Source organism: Siniperca chuatsi, linkage group LG18, assembly GCF_020085105.1.
Source record: "Siniperca chuatsi isolate FFG_IHB_CAS linkage group LG18, ASM2008510v1, whole genome shotgun sequence".
Taxonomy (NCBI): Eukaryota; Metazoa; Chordata; class Actinopteri; order Centrarchiformes; family Sinipercidae; genus Siniperca; species Siniperca chuatsi.
In genome coordinates, this window is record NC_058059.1 from 1034379 (window position 1) to 1056047 (window position 21669).

Here is a 21669-nt window from a genome sequence, read left to right on the forward strand (position 1 = left end):
GAGACGCGTTTTTCTGTCTTTTCTGGTCGCGCTGCTTCTGTCCTCTCGTCGTCCGCTCTCTGCGTCTTCGCTGTGGGCGGGGCTCGGGCAGCTCCACCCTCGGCAGAGTTCGTTGCTCTTTCGAAAGGGTGTATTTGCATTATTATGCTTTTAAATTAGCATTATATCAGTGGCATAAAATGGTCTTAAAATGAGAAAAATATCGTTTATCGCAGACAAACAGGCCTTAAGATATCTGATGCTTTTGATATGTATGTTCTATCTCTCTGACTGTGCTGACTATTCTCAGCTACTCAAAAGCAACACATAGAATTTGAGCTTAAACAATCAACAGAAAATCAATGGGCAACTATTTTGATAATTGATTAATTGTTTCATTTTTCATTTTTGGAAGCAAAAATGCAGAAAAATACACAGATTCCAGCTCCTTATGTGTGAGTATTAACCTGAATATCTTTGCGCTTTTGGACTGTTGGACATCTGAAGACGACGACTTGCGTTCTGGGAAATGTTGTCGGGAATTGTTCGCCATTTTCTGACAGTTTATAGACCAAACGATGAATCTACAGATTAATCCATGATGAAAATAACTGCTAGTTGCAGCCCTACATGTATTATAATTCTGGTCAATTTAATTTTCTTTCAGTTGATTAATTAATTCAGGACGAACAGATGATGCTGATGGTCCGAGCTCATCATTGCTGCCCTTTTCTGACCGACTCTGCAGCAGCTCTCAGCATCCTGTTGAACCTGGTCAATGGTGTGTGTGTGTGTGTGTGTGTGTGTGTGTCGCACCGATGGATCTGCTCTGGCTGCTTTGGCTTAGTTACCGACGGTAATCGAATCAGTCCGGCCATTTGCATCGGCTGGCATCGGTAATGATGTCGTGTCCCGTCGTGGGCCCCAGGATGGAGCTCTGCCCTGGGCCCCCCGTCCTGCGTCTCCAGATAACGCTCCGCTCTGGGCTCCTGCTCGTCTCGCTCGGGGCGATTGGGTAATAAAAACAAGAAACGTTGTAAATGAAGCAGTTCCACTAATAGAAAGTCCTCGGGGGGATTTTAAACATGTTGCTGCTGCAGCGGGTTGCTCAAGATTTCTCCCTTTTTCTGACTCACGTTACAACGATCTCAACATCACTTGCCTTTTTGGAGGCTCAGTCTTTCTGTTCATTTCAGTCATCGCACAGAACAAAGTATTTATTAGAGTTAATCAATTAGTCAATCAACAGAAAATGTATCTGCAGTAAAGAAATTTAATTTGCATTCGATAAAGAGATGCAGAAGAGGACAGTAAAGACAGACATGTAAAGTACAGTTATAACTTGTTAAGTACTATGCACAGGCCTGTAGTTTAATTTAGAGTAAATAATCAGAGAAATCACATTTAGACACTTTGGTCACACGGTTGAGCCTTCGGTTCGGCCCTGAACTTGCCTAAATAAAGTATGTAGTGGCGACATACAGAGATGATGCAAGCTGTAAACTGAGGGACTTTGCACAAGGACTTTTAAAAGTACTAAAACGTCTATGTATACCGACAAATGAAGGCGTATTAAAGCAGTAACTGTTGCTCTTTTCTTATACAAAACTCGAGTGGGATGGCTTTAATCTGACGAGCGCAAAGCACACACAGTCCCGCCCGTCCCCCCCGTCCTCTGCCTCCACACTCGTGTACACAAAGTATTTCAGAAGACACTTCCTCGTGTCGACTGTCGACACACACTCTCCTGGCCCAGTGGTCTAGTTTAGTGAGCGACTCTGAAACCAAACCAGGTCGCACGCGTTCAGCCAATCATGTGAGCGCTCCTGAACTGGTTCATCACCAGCTCAGTTTGTCACCAGCAGAAGGAAACCAGCCAGATGTGAATCTGATCGGACGAGACGATCCACCGAATGATTAGGAAGCCAGCGTCTTGTTTTTGAAGAGAGAAAAACCAAAGTGGTGAAATGAGGCGTCACAAACCACTGTAGGAAGTGGTATTCAAATAATCAACGACAGAAATACACGGTTCCTTCCACAGCTGGAGGGACGGAGAAACACTTTTAAAATTACTGCACCCAAACACTCATTGCAACAGCTCGCAGTGTAATCAGCTTAAGTAAACTTAAACAGGGCCTGAAGTTTCCACCTGCCACGTAAAGGGTTCATTTATAGCAGATAAGTCACTCAGTCTCCTACAGCTTTTAGAAATGAAAACCATTTTATTTCCACTGTTTTTTAATACTGCTTTGGTCTTTGCTTGTTGTTGAACTTTGTCCTTGTTGGCCACCGTACCCCGCTGTGGCCAGGAGCCAGTCGAATACAAGCAAAACAATGAGTGTATCAAACAGGCCCCTGCTTTGTTTCTTTTTCTGCTGCTCTGCACAAATGTTTCTCTGCTCTCTGGACGGTTAACTAGCAAACATCGGCGGGACCAGTGTTACCATGTGGTAAATATTAGAGCTGCTTCAGCCGAACAGAATATAACCATCAGAGGTGACGCAAGTAACATCTGCGACTGTGTTTCACAATACGGCGAGGTCAGATGGGCGGCTAAAGTGGGAAATTAAAATATAATCACTTGTCAGCTACAGCATGCGAGTGTCCTGCTCTGTAAAGTGTTTCTCGTTTTTCATAACAGAAGTTATCTCATTGCGCTTTTCCTACAGAGCAGGTTTACACCAAACTCTTTATAATATTATTTACAGAGACCCAACAGATCCCACCATGTGCAAGCACTTGGCGACAGCGGCAAGGAAAAACTTCCTTTAAGAGGCAGAAACCTTGAGCAGAACCAGACTATATATATATATATATATATATATATATATATATATATATATATATATATATATATATATATATATATATATATATAAAATCATGGCCAGTATCAAAGGACTCTGGTCGGGATCTCTGGCGTTCACATAGATCATTTATGTAGAACAGGACTCGCCACTCTGTTGGTCTTTAATGAGCAGCAGAAAGACACAGCTCAGTTCTTATTTTCTTCGACATTCAGAAAGCAAATTAACAGCGGAGTTTCTTTTCGGTTTGTTTGTCCAGCTCACAGAATTAACAACAGTTAGCCACGGCCGAGTACGTTTAGATGCCGAAATCAACAGTCACCAGCTCCTGCAGCTTGTTTAGACACTGTTCGCTCTGTAAGTCAGTCGCATCGCTTGCAGTTTGAAAGTGGCACCCCTTCAGTATAAGCTCCAACACGACCTCTTCCTTCAGATCTTCCCTTCTTCCTATCTGTGAAACGGTGTTTTCCAGGAGTTGGTATTTCCTCCAGGGGCGTGTTTGTGCTGCCAAACTGTTATCCTTTGTCCTCAGGTCGAGCCTCGACATGCCGTCACGGTCTTCAGGAGGAATTTCTGTTCGTTTTTTCCTAAAACTCTGCAGTCAGATCAGTATATCAGCTCCGCTGCTGACTTTGAACTGTAGGTCTAATCTGTGTTATGGATCATTGAGGTCAGTATGGACTGTTGTCACACACACACTGATTACATCACCACCAGGTCTACAGTGAGGGAGCGAAGTCAGTCATCGCGTTGTGTAGACTGGGCCATGAAACATGGAAGTACAGCTTATGTTAACTACTAAAAAGTTATTTTCATCATCGATTCATCATTATTTACTCTGATTAACTGATCGGTCAATTAAACATCACAATATCCTGGAGCACAAGGTGCTCCGACCGAAAGTCCAAAACCCAAAAATATTTAATTTACTACAATGTAAGACCAAGACAAGCAGCTAATTCACATAATTAAGAACCTGGAAATATCAAATGTTTGGTGTTCGGACGATTAATCGATTCAAAAATAATCAAAACAGTTGCTTATTATTTTTCTTTCCATCGACTAATTAATTAATTGACTAATCGTTGCAGTTACCAGAAAATATAATTAGCAGTTTGATGGAGGTCAGGCTGGTTTTATGAGCTCTGTGCTTCTATAATTGAAATCAAGTTTACAGGCTTTTATTTGACTCGTGTGTGTGTTGTAATGTTATTGACGCGGAGCGGTCGGCCCCGCGATGATGTGTGTCGTTCGGAGCTGTGTCAGAGGTTTCAGGTGGGCCACTACGTGTTGTAGGGCTGAAACAATTAATTGACTTATCAATTTGTCCAATTAATCACCAGCTATTTTGATAATCGATGAAACGTCAAGCTCAGATAATTCAGGTTCCAGCTTCTCCTGTGTCTCCGATATCACAGTAACTGAATCTCTTTGTGTCTTGTGACAACACGAGACTTTTGAAGACGTCACTTTGGGCTCAGGGAAATGAAAATGGGCATTTTGTTATATTTTCTGACACTTTAAAGTCCAAAATAATTGTTAGTTACAGCCCTAATCCGTTGTTTGCCTTCTTGGCTGAAAGTGTAGCTCTTTCTGTAGCAAGTAACTGATCCTGGTTCTGTGGGTTTTGTGTGCTTTGTGTCCTTGTTGAGAACGTCCCGTGTGTTTATTGCCTCATTTTGAAAGCATTGTTAACAATAGCAGGCTGTGGAAACCAGCCCAGCCCTTCTGTCTTCAGAGTGAACTTTGTGTGTGTGTGGTGCTGACGTCAGTGTTTCTCCCGTCCTGTGTGTCTCCTGCATGTTTGTAGCGGTGCCATATCCTCCCGGTACTCGCCTGTCGGTCAAAGACCTGTATGTGGACGGGAGGCCCAGCGTGGAAGTGCTGAAGGCCCATCTGGTGAAGGAGGGTCGGCTGGAGGAGGAGACGGCTCTGCGGATCATCAACGAGGGAGCCGGCATCCTCCGCCAGGAGAAATGCATGCTGGAAGTGGAAGCCCCCATCACAGGTAAAGGCCCGACTCCGATGCTTGGATCTCATCGCGTTGGGGACGGATTTCCCCTCAAACTGAGATCATGTGAAGTAAATTCAAGTGAGACAAAGACGGTCTGTGTGCGGCGGTGCTTTCTGGAAACTGGGCCAGTTTCACAGATCCACCCTGTCTCAGATGCAGCAGTCTATTTCTACAGCTGCCCTCCCTGACATGTGGCTTAGCTTAGGTATCCAACCCTCCACCCTCATGCCCTCTGACTATTTTTATCTCCTTCTGCGCTGTCCCTTTCTGACTTATTGTTTCCATATTTTCGTGTGTATTTTGCCTGCGTTCTTCTTCTGTCTCTGCCGTTCATTCACACTTTTTCTCCTGTTGAACATGAAGGATAAGTTTGGTGCTACTCTAAATATTTCTTATTGTCAGCAAACAAAAAAAAACAAACAGTGAATTGATCGAGAGCTGGAAGGATTAGTCAGTTAATCGATTAGCAGACTGATAGAAGACTAGTTGGAACCTTTAATGTGTCTGCTAACAGGTGTCCAATCACAGCCTGATGTGATTTCTGCCTCCACTGTTGTCCAGAAACTGTTAAAACACATCAGTGAGCCGCACACACACCGTCCTGCTGCCCCAAACACTCACTACAGCACCACATGTGGATTCATCCGCCGCTGGAAATAGTCCCCAACAGATGCTCTGTTTCCTCCTGTTGGTCTGATAGAAACTACAGCGAGCAGCTGTTTGAGGAAACTACTGAGCCTTTTTAAACAGGAAACTATAGATCTGTGTTTTTAAAGATTTACGTCTTCAGCAGGAACCAATGGGCTCGCAGCTGAGAGCCGCAGACAGGAAGTCAGGAAGTGTTGACAGACGGACCGACATGTTGTTGGTTTGAGTCTGAACATGAGATTTGTTGACAATAAATAAGAAAAACGTAGAATAACACCAGACTGAACCTTTTAATATTAGATACACACACATAAACCAACTTTTTTTTGTGTGTGCAGTGTGTGGAGACGTCCACGGCCAGTTCTTTGACCTGATGAAGCTTTTCGAGGTGGGCGGATCCCCCAGCAGCACCCGCTACTTGTTCCTCGGGGACTACGTGGACCGAGGGTACTTCAGCATCGAGGTAGGCGTCCGGCTCGCGCTCACGCGTTTGTGTTTCTGCAGTTTTGTCTGACATTTGGAGCGGCGGCCTGCTGCTCGGCCTCGGCCCCGCGCGGCTTAGCAGAGCGTCTTTAAATAGTCGTAGGAAATGAAAGGCACACTGTCTGCCTCCTCTCCCTCCTGACTGCCATGCTCGGCGCCCCACCCACACAAGTGTACGTGCACACACACGCCTCGCATGTTGCCTCCAGGCTCGGTCTTTGTCCCATTTCCAAAACAATCCGAGGGAAGGGCTGGGTGTGTTTTCTGGAAGGAGTCTTGTGTAGCTATGGATGGCATGACATTTTTATTGGCTGCTGTCATGCTTCCTTGTTAGGATTAGTGGATATCCTGGAAGACTCTTTCTTCGCAGCTCGGGCTGGGCCACAGAGAGCTATATTATCCCGTTTCAGAGACCTAGTCAGAATCAGGGTCAGATACATTTTGGAGTCGCAGATGCTCCATTGAACCAGATTAATTTAGAAGCCATTTATCTTCAGAAAGCCACGTTTTCCAGCCTCAGACTGCCTGACTCTACTGTGTGTCGCAGCTCTCAGTGTTACATTGTGCTACATGTTCCAGTTCAGGATCCACCACAGACCTGTATCAGAGTCTGAATCAGGGCTGGATGGCATTCACAAAATGAAATATCACAGTGTTGTTGTAATAAATAAATACTCTGAGAGTTGTCCTGCTGCCCGCTTTCACCCTCTCTAACCAGTGATTGTATTCAGGGGTGTTTTTTCAAAGCCTTACGTAGAAAACGGCACATCCAAGTGGAACAATCGACACTGTTTTGTCTCTTTATGCACTTGATTTCAGTTCTGAATGCAGCTGCTACAGATCTACAAACACTAATTACAACTGAAATAACCGAAGCTGCTTGCTTCCTGTTACTCCAGTATGACAGCGAGAATAACCGCTGATTTAGGTGTCATTTCAGCAGCCACTATCACACGAGTAAAGACTGTTACTGATGTAGTTAGACTGCAAAGGTTTTAGTCTCGGAGAAACAGATGCTTTTACACCTTTTCAACATCTGGCTAAAATGCGTCTGAAACCTCCTCCTCAGGCGGTTCGAACAGTCGGGTTTTAATTTGTCTCTAAAGATTTTGATATCGAGGTCATAAGATTGCACATCACACATCATATTGACTGTTGAACTGATCACTTTCACAGTTCTACATGTCACTGCCAGTATGTGTCACGTCACTGACCCGATTATGCTCCTGCGGTATTTGTACAGGGTGCATACAGTGTTCGCGGTACTAAAGAGTGAATCCATCCACTTCTTCTGGTTCATCTGCGATCAGGCCTGTTTAGTTTGGATGAACAGCTGGTCAGATCTGGATCCTTGACGCCTTCAGAAAAGCAAAAAAGAATTAAACAGGTGGCAGCACAAAAACACCGAGTGAATGACGGCAGCTGAAAAGAGTGGGCTTGTTTGGAAGTTAAGTATGATGCGTGTCAGATTCAGCCTCTCTGTGTTTCAGTCGTGCAGGAGCTCCTTAAAGTTCATATAAAACAGAACAGTAACTCGTCGCCTTTTCTCTTGTCTGGGATGGCAGATTGTCATTGAATCGCTATAAACTCCAACGAACTCGTTCAGTCCCTCAAATGTGAGAAAAACTCATAAAACCGCCGTTGCCTGGGTACCGCTGTTGGTCCGTTAAATATCAAGCCCTCGCGCAGCATCTGCGGCTACTGTCGGCCAATCAGACGCTCAGTAAAGCTGAGCAACACGTCCAGTACGACACAACTTCTCTCCCGTGCGCAGCCCGACAGCCACGGGCGCCGTTAGGGACGACTGGCAGGTGTTTAAGTTAATGACATTACAGTGGACGGCAAGACGTGTTGCCATATTAAGGGAATCTGAGTTTAAGTCCTAATCTCTTCTGTAGGACGTTTTCTTACAGCTTTTGTGAGTAGTTTATGCGGTTGTGTTGATTTCTGCAAAAATAAATTGTATTTTGCAGCTCTCATCCCCGGTAAATCATTACTGAGTGGCCTTTTGGAGTCTCCACGTTACCCTTTTTGGGTGTCCACCGAGACAAATCCTTGTAAAACAATGTCGAATGCTTAATTTCAGTGTCCTCATCATTACATTGGGAACAGGATGCGTCCAGCCTTCTGGCTGTGGCTCACCGTGAACAGCCACAGGCCGATGTTTCCGTTCAAAAAAACAAAACTGCAAGAAAGATGCTTGTGCCTCTGTAAATTTAGCACAGTATCATTTTGGCCAATTCAAAGTTTTTAATAATAAAATCAAAAAAGAGACCTTTCAGAAGAGACCGGGATCATCAACCAGATGGTAGTTAGTTTCATATCAGAATACTGACATTATTGATAAATTGTCCAGCTCTACTATGAGTTTTCCAGTGTTTTGAATGAAGTGTAATGTGAGGATTCACTGTAGTATCAGCCTCCTCATCCTCCCATGTGTGTCTCCCCCTGCAGTGTGTCCTGTACCTGTGGGCTCTGAAGATCAACCACCCCAACACCCTCTTCCTCCTCAGAGGCAACCACGAGTGCCGGCATCTTACAGAGTACTTCACCTTCAAACAGGAGTGTAAGTGCTGCTGCTCCGGCCTCCTTCGGTTTGTTTGTCTTTAAGTCCCCGCCGTAGGCAAACTGTATCCTTTACTGCAGGTCTGAGAGGGAGCGGTGCTGTGTGTTCATCATAGTGTGTGTTTAAAATGTGGCGTGTTCGGTCATCTGACCTCTGTGTGTGTGTGTGTGTGTGTGTGTGTGTGTGTGTGTGTCCTCCAGGTAAAATAAAGTACTCGGAGCGTGTATATGACGCCTGTATGGATGCGTTTGACTGCCTGCCTCTGGCTGCTCTCCTCAACCAGCAGTTCCTCTGTGTGCACGGAGGTCTGAGCCCCGAAGTCACCTGCCTGGATGACATACGAAAGGTAACCGCAGGGCTGAAGCATTTCAGGAAAATATCCAACTGCAATTTTTCTACCAATATTGTGATTTTAAATTGCAATTATATTCCTGTGTTCGCGGTCTACACTGTATTAAACAAGATGTGTTTTTTATTTTTTTACTAAACATAATTACACATTTATACTCTACATAAACAGAATAACAGACAGTCAGACGCTGCTGCTGCTTGTTGATTGAGTCATTCAACCGCTCAGTTACAGAAAAGTCAGCTTCTAAGTAGACTTGACTACTTTTCTATAGAAAAACTGACCAGTTTAGCTCATATTTCTTAAGATGTTACGTTAGTTGTATATTTAACATTACTCAATAATATTCAGATAATTATAGCTGGGAAATCAGCAGCCACGTCCTGCAGCTTGTTCAGACGCTGTTAAATATGTAATTTATAATTAAAGTCGCAGCGGTTGCGATTTGAAAATTTATATAAAATAGTTCAAACCTAGTAGCTGGTTGGTTGTTTCGATGTTTTTCATTGGTAAATATAAAAGTCACTGCACTGTGTTTCCGTGCGCAGCTGGACCGGTTTAAGGAACCTCCTGCGTTCGGGCCGATGTGCGACCTGCTGTGGTCGGACCCGGGGGAGGACTACGGCTCAGAAAGTACCCAGGAACACTTCTGCCACAACAGTGTCAGAGGCTGCTCTTATTTCTACAGGTACGACTCTCACTGCTGGACGCTCTCTGCTGCTGGAAATGTTTCCACATTTAACAAAAGACAAAAAGCAGCTTGGTCTGTTAATCTGAGTTGATTAAAGCTTTTACAAACAATGGCTTATCTCTGGATAAGTGACCGCTGGTTTAATCTGCCGTCAGACAGATACTGAAAATAAATATTAGCATACTCTGCACTGTCTTAATATTTGTACTGAATTTGCAATGTTGACACCACATGGAGGTCAAAGTGAGGGGAAAGCAGCTGCTGCACAAAAGCCTCTTTTATCCTGCATTAGTTTGTTTTAGTAGCAGAATATTTAAATGACTCACTAAGAAATGACAACAAATCACTGTTTCTCCAGCGTGTCTAATAGATCCGTTAGTGATTACAGCTCCTGTCGTTATTAGTTTGATTTGGCTGTTTCTGCTGCGAGCTGGCAGAACTGAGTCCCACTCACTCACTGCGCGGCGCCAACACAACCCGAAAGCCCGTCCAGGTAGCTGCGAGTGTTCAGGACCAAACTGTAGGCCCTTTCAGACCTGCGCCTCGTTACATAAATGTTCTGGCAATTTAACATCTCGTGTCTGAAAAAACGCCCGGCTCACTTTTATGTTAAAGTCATGGTGACAATCTTGACGAGGGTTGGACCTGAAACATTTCTGTAACGCTCAAACACGACTGAACTGAATGCCGTTAAATGAATGTAAAGACTCAGACACACAGAGAGAGATTAAATGTGTTGATCACCGTAATAAATGTATCATTTGCGGATCTCTTAATAAACACTGTGAATGAGCCCATTTTAAGTCGTTGAGGAGATTCCTTCTCGAGTCAGATCAGCCTGTGAAAATGATTCTTCCTCTCATGGTGTCGGCCAAAAGAGGCAGAACAGCACTAACAGCCTGCAGCCGTGCTAGCAGCTCTGAGGCTGCACTAAGACACAGTGCTGCTTTGAGCTAAATGCTAACATCAGCATGTTAGCATGCTGATGTTTAGCAGGTATAATGTTTCATTAGCAGTAAACACAGAGTGCAGCTGAGGCTGATGGGAGCGCCATCAGCTCTGCAGGTGTTCGGTCAGAAACCAAAGTGTCGGACACGTTAACGTGTCGACCTGATGGTGGCGCTAGATGGGAAGTCAGAGGATCAGCAGAGTTATTACAGTTCATCCTGAGGGGAGCATGAACGATGAAGCACGTCTCATCGCAGTCCAGCAGCTGCTGATGCTTCAGTCTGGATCAGAGTGGAGGACAGACGGACAGACGGACGTTAGCATCTTTAGAGCCATGTTAAAAAGAAAGAACACAAAAAGAAATCCCTCGTACAGCCACCAGTAATACTCAGACCAGCCCGGCCTACTTTTATATTTTCAACTTAAATTCATTTCAAGAGGAAGTGTCAGCAGTCCCATTTCACAGAAAGAATGCAGCACACTGACAGGAGGAGCAGAAGAGGCTCTTCAGATGCAAAACAATCAGCTTATTCTACCTGAAAACGGAGAACGCAGTGTTTCGTTCTGAGTGTGTGTATCGGGCTTTCGGTTAGAATTTTGTGAAGTGAATTGTCAGTTCTGGGAGGATCAGATATAAACTCCCACACCTCCTGTGAAAAAGCCTCGACCTTAATTGATCTCTAATTTTAGCGCTTTCAAACATTTCTTGTTACACAAGTAGCCTTCTTAACTGTCATAGCAACCAAGGTGACGGAGAGGCAGCCGAGCTGTAGGAGGATACGAGGCTGAGCGGCCATTACTGCTGAACATTTGGAAAAACATGAAAGCGGTTCGGTCTTTGTTTGCCAAACTGGCATCTTATCCTGTAAAAAAAAAATAAACGGCCTTCATCGTCTCCTGATGTTTGTTCATCGATAATAACTCTTAATATTTTTTCTGTTTTCAGTTACCCGGCAGTATGTGACTTCCTGATGAACAATAACCTGTTGTCTGTAATACGAGCACATGAAGCCCAGGATGCAGGGTGAGCGATGCAGATACACCTCCTGTCAAACATCAGCCTGGCACTTTGAGTTTCTTCAGCATATAATAATACTATATTCTTATTGTATTTATATCATTTTATGCTGCATCATGGTATTCTTTTCCATTTCTTATTATATTCTCTGTTTTTGTTGATTTGATTTTGAGCTTTAACAACAAAAAACCAAAACCAAAAAAAGGTTTAAGTAGCAGATAATTGTCCAGACACGAGCGAGAAGTGGCCGAGGCGATGTTGCTCCATTTGTTTGCTTCCACTGGTCCTCTCCATAAGGCTGTGGTCCCCCACCGGGGGGTCGGGGCCCTCCGACGGGGTCACAAGATAAACGTGAGGGGTCACCAGATTATTCATGGGAGAGCAGTGAACCGTAGACATTTATTAGGTACACCTAGCTAAAACGAATGCAGTCGAATCTGTAATAATGAAGGTATAACGTTCCGTTTTTGTTTTAAAGAGGTGTTAATTCAGCTTTATGATCATTTTGGAGGTTGTAGTTTGTGGTGCTGCTGAATTATATTGTTTCTAATATTTTGTCCACTCCATTTTCATCCGTAAGGGAACACTAAATACTAGAAACGCCCCTCCAAATTGGATCCATAAAATTTGAATCAACTATTCTCCAAAACAGTTTGCACACAAACGGAACATCACAGCCTTCATGAGGACTGTTGTATTAGACTACGTTTTACCCAATAAACTGGCAACTGAGTGTAAGCTGCTCCATAAAACGGTTTATTTTTTCAGCCTTTAAAGTGGTCATCGATATACTTTGGAGAAATCCTCGATAAGTAGACATTGCTTTGTTTTAAGGGGACAAAAGCCAAGAAGGCTGGGAACCGCAGTTTAAGGCATTGTAATGTTTAGATTGTATATAGCTTTTTTGATATTTTATTTTTATTTATATAGTTCAAAGAGTTCTTAATCTGTTTTCTTGCATCTCAGTCTCTCTCTATTCACTTAACATGTGAATTTATCCCCACAGATCAATAGTCTTGTCTTATCTTTATCTTTTCTTTATATTTATCTTTATCTTTGTAAATGTCAACCTGTGTTTTTCTGTCCGTCAGGTATCGAATGTACAGGAAAAGTCAGACGACAGGCTTCCCCTCTTTAATTACAATATTCTCCGCTCCCAACTACCTGGATGTGTACAATAACAAAGGTAAGAGAAGTGAAGGACGGAAACCAAGGCAACAGGTTGGAAACCCTGAAGCCTTGGCAACAGGAGACAGGAAGTGCATCACGAAGTAGAAAATGTTAATGTGTGTGTGTGTGTGGTGTTTTGTCCTCAGCGGCGGTGCTGAAATATGAGAATAATGTGATGAACATCCGGCAGTTTAACTGCTCCCCTCACCCGTACTGGCTGCCCAACTTTATGGACGTGTTCACCTGGTCTCTGCCCTTCGTCGGAGAGAAAGGTGAGACTCCTGTCCCTGGTGTGAGTCTGCGATGGCGTGTGCGTATGTGTCAGTACTGTGTATTCGGGCTGCAGAGCATTAGAGAAGTACAAGAAAAACACCTTGCAAATGGCTGCCATATCAGTCCAATCCAAGTCGTAGGCAGAAGTAAACAAACCCATGTATGACACTGATGTTTGTAAAGGATTTCATTTCTTAAGCCAAGAAATCCGTCCAGCAGATCCTGCAGAACCGGTTCCACGTTGAAAATATTAAATTCTCGTGTTTCGATCGCATTTGACCATAAACTGCTGAAGACTGAGCGTTCTGGTTGCCAGTGACGATCTGCTATCTGCCCCGCGTATCTCGGTCTAAACCGCAGCCTCGATCTAAATCTATCTTGTGACGCAGATGGGAGTTACGTGTCATGTGACATAGCCACAGTATCAGAGGAGGGACGTCATTATGGGTTCGCAGCTCTTTGTGTAATTGTGTTACATAATTAGGTTTTCCTGTTTCCTGATACAGTTCAGATTCACAGCTGATCATTGAGACACTGTGAGCCAGAAAGATTCAGATGTTGTTTTTGAGACCAGCAGCATGTTCGGTTTACTTACTGCACAAATTCAGGCTTTGACCATTTTTTTAGTGTTGTAGTTTATGCAGAGGCGAAGACAGTCTTTAGACATTTACATTTATTAATAATATTGATGCTGTTGATTTTAAGCCTACAGGGATTCACCACTTAATTCACTTTTCTGTTTTTCCTGATTGTTCATATTTTTCACTTTAAAAGTGTTCTGCTTCCCGTTATTGGCAGGATTTTAATTTGAATTAGTGCTGTAGAAATATTCATTACACTGAATTTACCATGCGGGAGCTTTTTGTTGTTGGCTACAGGTGATTTCGCCCTCCTCTGTTTGTTAGCCTTTATTAGCTAATTGTGCTAGCCCTCTGCTGTTATTTTAATACCGGCCTTTATGTGAGAATGAACGCTAATGCACTTCCTGTTGCTGCTTCACAATAAAAGCCTCCATATGATTTGTCAGTAGAGAGCTTTCACTGTGAAACGTGAGCAGCGGGAAGTGATGGCTTAGTAGTTGATTAATCGATAAATCGATTAACATAAAATTATTTGGCAAAAAATCGATTAACATCGTTTCAGTCAGCTCTAAAATCACCTGTGGTCAGCCAAATATTCTCAGATGTGAATATTTGCTGTTTTATTTGTCGTTTATGACAGTAAATTGAAGGTCTTGAAGTTTTGGACTGTTGGTCGATAAAATCCGTGAACTAGAAGGCATCGCTGTCGGCTCTAAGCAATTGTGAATGCCGTTTTTATTTTTATTTTTTTCAGCTTTTAAAGTAACCGATTAACCAGTTATTCGAGAAAAGAATCTGCAGAATAATCTACAATGAAAATGCTCATCAGCTGCAGCCCTAGCATGAACCCTGTGCATGTTTCTGTGTATGTATCATTGAACTTCCTCATAGTCTGATCAAACCTGCTCGTGATCTGAATGTGACGCTGGTCTGTGCTCGTGTTTTCACACAGTGACAGAGATGCTGGTCAACGTGCTGAACATCTGCTCTGACGACGAGCTGATGTCAGAAGGGGATGACACATGCGAGGGTAAGAGGATGTAACGCCTTCTCTCATCATCGCACCCAAATGTTTAGTTTTGCATAAAGAAAATAGTGTTGCTGACTGAGTTAGACCTCGCAGATGTTTCAACTCATTTAACTACAAACTGTTTTTCACAGCCGGTAGCTTCCGCTCGTTTCAGTGCAGTTCGAAGAACAGCCTGCAGAGACAGAGATGTAAACCTTCTCAGAGAACCGTTTGTCACCTTTGTGTTTTTTGTGTTAGGTGATGGTAATGTGGTTGTGTAGGTGTGAATTATGAAAGCTCTTCTTGTCGTTGGACATGTCAGACTGTAGAGTTATCTGCTGAACAGCAACCGACCAAATTCACATGTTCCTTTTCACTACGTTGTTGTCGGCTTGTATGTATTCTGGGTAGGATTTAGTTCTGTTAAAAGTAGCTCACAGCTCTCAACGGCTGGATATCAGATTGTCCTTGAACACACCAACAAGGAGAGTTTCAAAATGGTTCCTGCTTGTGGCTGCATTACCACGTGATAATGAAGTAACTGGAAAAAAATGAAAGGGTGTTTCGTGTCTGAAACACATCACGACGACGTGACATTTGTTGGGGTCGGCACCAAACAAACGCGTTTTCACGTCTCTGCAGCACCGCAGCACTTCATTATAATGTTTGTCACACATTTTTACCTTTTCATCAAACAACTGCAGCTTCTGCGATTTGGATATTGCACTTGGCCATATTTCGATAATATTTCGATGAATTGTGCTGATAATCATGTTGTGAAATGAATGGAAACTGATGGGAAAGCAATCCAGAAACTCTCTTAAATGTATAAAGTATAATTCAGGTGATATTCTATATTTTTCTTGCTGTCAACAAATCTAATGTTCAGACTCAAACCAACATGTCTGTCCGTCTCTCAGTACCGTCTGACTTCCTGTCTGCGGCTCTCAGCTGCGAGCCCATTGGTTCCTGCTGAAGACGTAAATCTTTAAAAACACAGATCTGTAGTTTCCTGTTTAAAAAGGCTCAGTAGTTTCCTCAAACAGCTGCTCGCTGTAGTTTCTATCAGACCAACAGGAGGAAACAGAGCATCTGTTGGGGACTATTTCCAGCGGCGGATGAATCCACATGTGGTGCTGTAGTGAGTGTTTGGGGCAGCAGGACGGTGTGTGTGGGGCTGAGTCAGAATAAACTACAGTGTGTGTGTTCATGGTGATGAAGGAACATGTCAGCCAGTGCAACACAGCGGCTCACTGATGTGATTTTAATCGTTTTTAGCGATGCTCTGTGGATGGTAATGTCTGTTGGTTAAATATTTATAGTGCGCAGTCAGTCACTGAAGACTGTGTAAAAATTGGCGAGTTGCCGTGGTGACCGATAGTGACTCGCCAGTCTTTTTCTCTGAATATATATTAATCAGACACAGCGCAGCTTTAGGAGGAAAGTTGGAGCGTGGCGTTAGCCGCTGAAATGAGTTCTTCTGTGTGTCAATGTGATGGTGAAGCTTTGGCCGGTAACACGTTCTCCTACAGTCGCTGCTGCGAGCTGATGCCAACACAATGCAGTGTTTGTCCACAGACTGGCCGAGTGCCACAGCCGAGTCTCTGCAATCTGTTGCTAGGTTATACTGTTCTGTCCCCAGAGCATACAGTGTACATCACATGCTGTGTTTGCAGAACAGTCGTTTGATTTCTGCCTCGCACTAGCACAATAGCTGCTTTCTTGAATTGAACTTTCAAAGTCTGACACTGTGCCTCCCCCGACAAAATCGAGGTAACTCTGCCTCTATGTCCGCAGGTTTTCAACACACTGCAAATATCTGTATGTGAATGGATGGAGACGAGTGTCAGTTTGAGGAATATAAGAACCATGTTGAAGGGACATTCTGAGCATTAATTATGCCAACAAAAATATAGATTTTTCATGTTGCACTATCAATATTAATGGATTTTGTCACTCCTATCATTTCAATGGCTTACGTCTATGTAGGGGATAATCATGCTCCAGGTTTTGGAACTACAGTTCCCTTAATGCTTTGGGGAATGTATTGTAGTGTAATGTTGCCATGGAGTCAGTGAGTTAGCTGCGGGCTACAAATTGAGCCTGTTGCCTGTATGTGTTCACATGTAGTCAGACTGTCCCATTAGAGCAGCCGAACCAGCTGTCAGCAGCTCCTGTCTGCAGTGGACCCGTGGACGGACAGACAGCTGTCTCTGGATCACTGCGAGACTGAAGGAAACTTAGAAACAGGAAGATTCTCAGGCAGGTTCTGCAGCTATAAGCAGCGTCTCTTTTGTCTGATTTCTAAGTGACTTCGTGGATGTTTATTTGCTATCGACATCAGAGATCCTGAAACCCTCAGAAGTCGCACTGAATCTGAAAACAAGTTTCATGTCTGTGTGTTAAGACTCGACTGAGTTATGACTCAGAGAAGAAGTACGATTTCTGACTCAAATTGCACAATTCACCTCACGCAGTATCTTTGCCTCATGTCTCTCCCTCCACGCCCCACAGTTGGAAAACCTCTGGTCTAGATATTTGGGAGATGGATCACTTTGGGTTCTGGTTGAAACACATCTATTGCAAGTCATGGTTGTTAAGTAAACATTGAATATTTTTTTTATCATAACAAACTGAACTAGTCTTTTGGAGCCTTGCAGGTTTCATGGAGACAAAAAACGAATTGCTGATGTTCTCAAATTAGCACACAAATGACGCATTTGGTGCTGTAAAAGTAATAATTCTGCTCTGCTCAATTAATTTGAAAGCACTTAATTCGTAATCTCAAATGAATGACTTGTGTATATTTGTGAACTAAGAGAACATACAGTTAAACAATACTGTGTTGTCTTTTTGTTCTAAATTACTAATTTGTACACACAAATTATTATTACAGTTATTGCATGCATAAGATATTAGTTGAAAAAATAAAACCTGCCATGCTCCACATAGTCGAGATTTTCCGGCCGTAACCAAAGACGAAAGCGTACATTTTGAGCACTTAAGTTCACCACTCACAACCAGCTGAGGTCTCCAAAGGAAAGTACATATGGAGCTTTGATTGTCGTGTTTTTCTTACAGTTCCTTTCTTTGACTGACGTCATTTAATTTTGTTGTTCAGGTGGAACTCCAGCTGTCAGAAAGGAGGTGATCAGAAATAAGATCCGGGCGATTGGAAAGATGGCTCGCGTCTTCTCTGTGCTCAGGTGTGTTTTTTATTTCTCTCATTATTTGGTTGAATTTTACATGAAAATAAATGTTTGTAAGATTGAAAGAGCCGGTCACCATCAGTTTGAGCTTATCGTGAGGAACATGAAGACCCAGTGAGGAGTATTAAGGTTTAAATTGGCCCCTGATGCTGTCACACTGCTGCTGTCTGGGAACTTTGATGAGGGTCATTTTGCCTTTTTTTAACACTTTCTCTATGATTTTGTTTGTATTTTCATGCTGATTGTGGATTTAGGTTTGAATTGATGCTTCTTTCCTGACCATGAAAGAAAGATTCATTACTTCAGTGGGACTATCTTATTTAAGAAACTTAACTAAGTCCAATAAATTAGGTTATTGGACAAAAAAATACTGTGCTTGAGACTGCAGTTCTATCCTGTTTCCAGTCGTGCTCCACTTAAGTATAAGGCTAATGACTTTTTCCTTGATTTACATGTGTCCTCCTTTAATCCTGTGGAAGTGTGTCAGAATAATTTGTGTGCAGAAAATGTCTCTGAGTTATCTTAAGGCCCAGAAAAGCATCACAGACACGTTCTCTAAAGTTCTTCTTCCAATGTGATTTGTGATAGTGATTATTAATTCACTAATAATAACTGTGTGGTAGCAGCAGGCTGCTCATCAGTTCTGCTTTTGTTACGTGTTTACGTTACGCTCCGCTGTGTTTACCACCCTCACTTAATGAATGCATGACTAGTTTTACATTAGTTACGTTTGGTGGAAGAAGCACTCAGATATTTTACTTCAGTAAAAGTAGCAATACCACAGTGTAAAAGTACTCTGTTATACGTAAGAGTCCTACATTCAAAAGTACTGGCATCAAAATATACTTAAAATACCAAAAATACTCATATTGATATATTATATTGCCTTTTCAGAATAAAATAGATTATATGACTGGATTATAGTTACTGACTAGACTGGACTGTCATCAGTGAGCAGGTTAGACATATACTGGGGATCAAAACATTACTCAATAACAGTAAGTTGCATGGTCGACTCAAGGAGGTAACAGGAGTCCCACTGTAGATACCTACAGTGTCTGGTTTCATTTATTGTTTCACCTGTTGATGAAACTCCACCCGGATGTATCGTATGTGATCAGGCCGTATCGTGCTTTCTTTATATTCCCCACAGAGACTGTTTACATTCTTTCTTCAGTGTGTGATGCAGAGCGGCGGTGGACAGGCTCAGGTTTATAAAACTGTTCACTGTGATAGACTGGGAGTCACAGCGAGAAGAGGCTTTACATGTCTTAGTTAAAGCTGACCAATCACAGTTCTTGTTGCCGCCCTGTGGTCTCTCCGTAGCTGACGCAGCCCCGACGTGTAATTACATGTTTGAGTGTATAATCACTTAATGGCAAAATAACCCAGAAGTTTAAATACAGCTTTACTCGAGGTTCCTGACTTTATTTCAGAACGTGGGAATACATTTCATTATTCGTTATTCAACTGTAAAAAAACGTCTGGATTTCCAGTAATTTATTAATCATTTTTCATTCATTCAAACAGATAACCAGCTCTTTTACAGGACTGAGATCATCAGAGGAGAGAGAAATGTCCAGCTGTGTATCATCTGCATAGAATGAAAAAAGCAGTGGTCTAAGGATTGATCCTTGTGGAACCTCTGATGATAAAATACGTGGTTCAACAGATTATAAAACTCCTGTCTTTTTAAAAATAAGAGGAAAATCAGTTTGAGCAGATCCTGGTAGACCAGCTGAATCTCTAAATATCACGATCAGCTGTGCCAAAGACTAAAATACGAGTCCTTTTTGAACCACTGTTGATCTTAAGGTCATTGATCGCTCTGACAAAGGTATATATTTGTGTGTGTGTTGACAGAGAGGAGAACGAGAGTGTGTTACAGCTGAAGGGGCTGACCCCGACAGGAACGCTGCCCGTGGGAGTTTTGTCCGGAGGTCGGCGAACTCTGCAAAGCGGTGAGTGTAAACGCAGCCGAGCATCCCACCAAAACGCTAACACAGAGTCCAGCTAACACTAACTCCCTGTGCCTGCACTCACACCGAGAGACTAACCGCTCAGAAACAAACACTCAAACGTACACACAGTGAAATGGAAATGTCAAGTGGTATCCTCTCCTCCTCTAAAGGACCGTTCTGTTCAGAGAGCTCTACCAGGCTGCCCTTTAAAGACGAGGACCCACAAAAACTGTGAAGCTGGTTCAGGCTTGACGGCAAACAGACTGTAATATCATTATGTTTTGAACAGTTTTGTGTAAGAACAAAATATACAGATATCAATATAAGGAATTAATCTACAATTTAAAGCAGTTAAATGTGATTTTAAGGTAGTTTAATGACACCAAATCTAAAGAAACTGAAGCCCTTTCAGACATGCACCTCGTTGTATAAATGTTCTGGCAATTTAAAGGTTCCCTGTGGAGTTTTTCACCTGTAGTAGCGCTATGGAGCAGTTTTCTCTATTAGTGGGTTCCTGTTTTGTTGCACGTTCCTGCCAACGACCAACAAAGGCAGGAAAGAAAAGGGGAGTACTTACTAGTAAACAATGGGTGTAAACAATGCAGGTTTGGCAAGAAAAATCAGCTTTGCGAGGGTTTTTAAAGAGAGAGGAAATGTGTTGTGACCTCCAAGAATACACTCAGTGAGGTTTGGTGAGAAACACTGAATGTAAACAAACTCCACAGGCAGCTTTAACCTGTCGGTCTGAATAAACGCCTCAGTCACTTTAGCCTAAAAGTCACTGTCGGACGTCCAACTGATCGTCTGACAGCCGGCTCGTTGATCGTTCAGGTGATTAATCGTTAATCGTGACCTCAAACTGAACAGATCTGCAGGAATTTCAGCTCGATTCTAAAAATTTGTCGACCAGTTTGTGGTTGAAATCTGTCTTAATCAGAACGCTGAGTGCCCGGTTTCAGAGGTGTCGGTAGGTGTAATATTGAACATTGGACAGAGCTAGGCTAGCAGTTTCCCCCTGCTTCCAGTCTTTATGCTAAGCTAGCTAGCTAACCACAGCCTTACTCCAGCGCCGTACTTAACACACAGACATGAGACTGATCCATCTGAACACCTCACTCTCAAATGTTGGACTATTCCTTTAACTGATTTTTGACCAAATCTGTAGTTAATCTGTAATCTGTAGCTTTTCAGAGCAGCACATTTTATTTGTCTAACAAACCCTGATTATTATTATTATTATTATTATTATTATTATTATGATTATGATTATGATGATGATGATTATTATACAACCTTCTTTTTTAATCATGTATTTCTGTTCTAACTTCTGACTCTGTGGTCACTACCATTTGGGATTGGGGGGGGTGTTGTATGATGATAGACTACATGTTAACAGGACTGACTGATTGCAGTGATAACGTGACTGACTGAATGCATTGATATATAACGTTCCCACTCTCTCTCCATTGGTTTTGGGCATGGCACTTCTACTCACGCTTACACAGCCACCGTAGAGGCAGAAGAGGCACGAGGTATGCAACCATCTCCGTCCGTCTGTCTGTCTGTCTGTCTCTCAGCTCTGTCATGTATTTAACTATGTGGTCATGTGATTCTTGATGCTGTTAAAAGTCTTTTTTTATCTCTGATTTTGTGTCCAAGGCTGTCGCAGTTTTAAAGAGACACTTTGTCCTGAATCCTGTTCTAACGCAGGGAAAATGTGAAAGTTAGGGCATTGAACTTCACAGCGATGTGTGTGTTCGGAGGGACGTCGGGCCTCAAACAACAGATTAGTTCTTAAGAGGCTCGTATGTGTAGTTTAAGAAAACTGGTAACACTTTACTCTAATCTCCCCTCTTTAGTGTGTATAAGCAGTACATTATCTTTGAATAAATGGTCTTATAACACACTGTAATGTAGTTCTAAGCAGATATATTTATTAATGTATTTGTCAGCTGGAACTCCT

At 42.7% G+C, this 21669-nt stretch overlaps 2 protein-coding genes across 4 annotated transcripts in view; both read left to right on the top strand.

The window, feature by feature from the left end:
- Window positions 1-21669, top strand: part of helq (helicase, POLQ like) — a 180346-nt gene that overhangs the window by 42969 nt on the left and 115708 nt on the right. The window lies entirely within an intron of this gene.
- The window catches only part of ppp3ccb (protein phosphatase 3, catalytic subunit, gamma isozyme, b), a 29654-nt gene that overhangs the window by 4613 nt on the left and 3372 nt on the right, over window positions 1-21669 (top strand). For 2 of the 3 annotated variants that reach the window (XM_044173592.1, XM_044173591.1), the window contains exons 2-13: window positions 4597-4794; window positions 5787-5911; window positions 8386-8497; window positions 8698-8843; window positions 9395-9534; window positions 11432-11509; window positions 12595-12689; window positions 12820-12945; window positions 14480-14557; window positions 17658-17742; window positions 19609-19706; window positions 21212-21238. In XM_044173592.1, the coding sequence (XP_044029527.1) occupies window positions 4597-4794; window positions 5787-5911; window positions 8386-8497; window positions 8698-8843; window positions 9395-9534; window positions 11432-11509; window positions 12595-12689; window positions 12820-12945; window positions 14480-14557; window positions 17658-17742; window positions 19609-19706; window positions 21212-21238 (1308 nt within the window). The remainder of the gene's footprint in view (window positions 1-4596; window positions 4795-5786; window positions 5912-8385; window positions 8498-8697; window positions 8844-9394; window positions 9535-11431; window positions 11510-12594; window positions 12690-12819; window positions 12946-14479; window positions 14558-17657; window positions 17743-19608; window positions 19707-21211; window positions 21239-21669) is intronic. The other variant, XM_044173593.1, reaches the window with a different exon arrangement.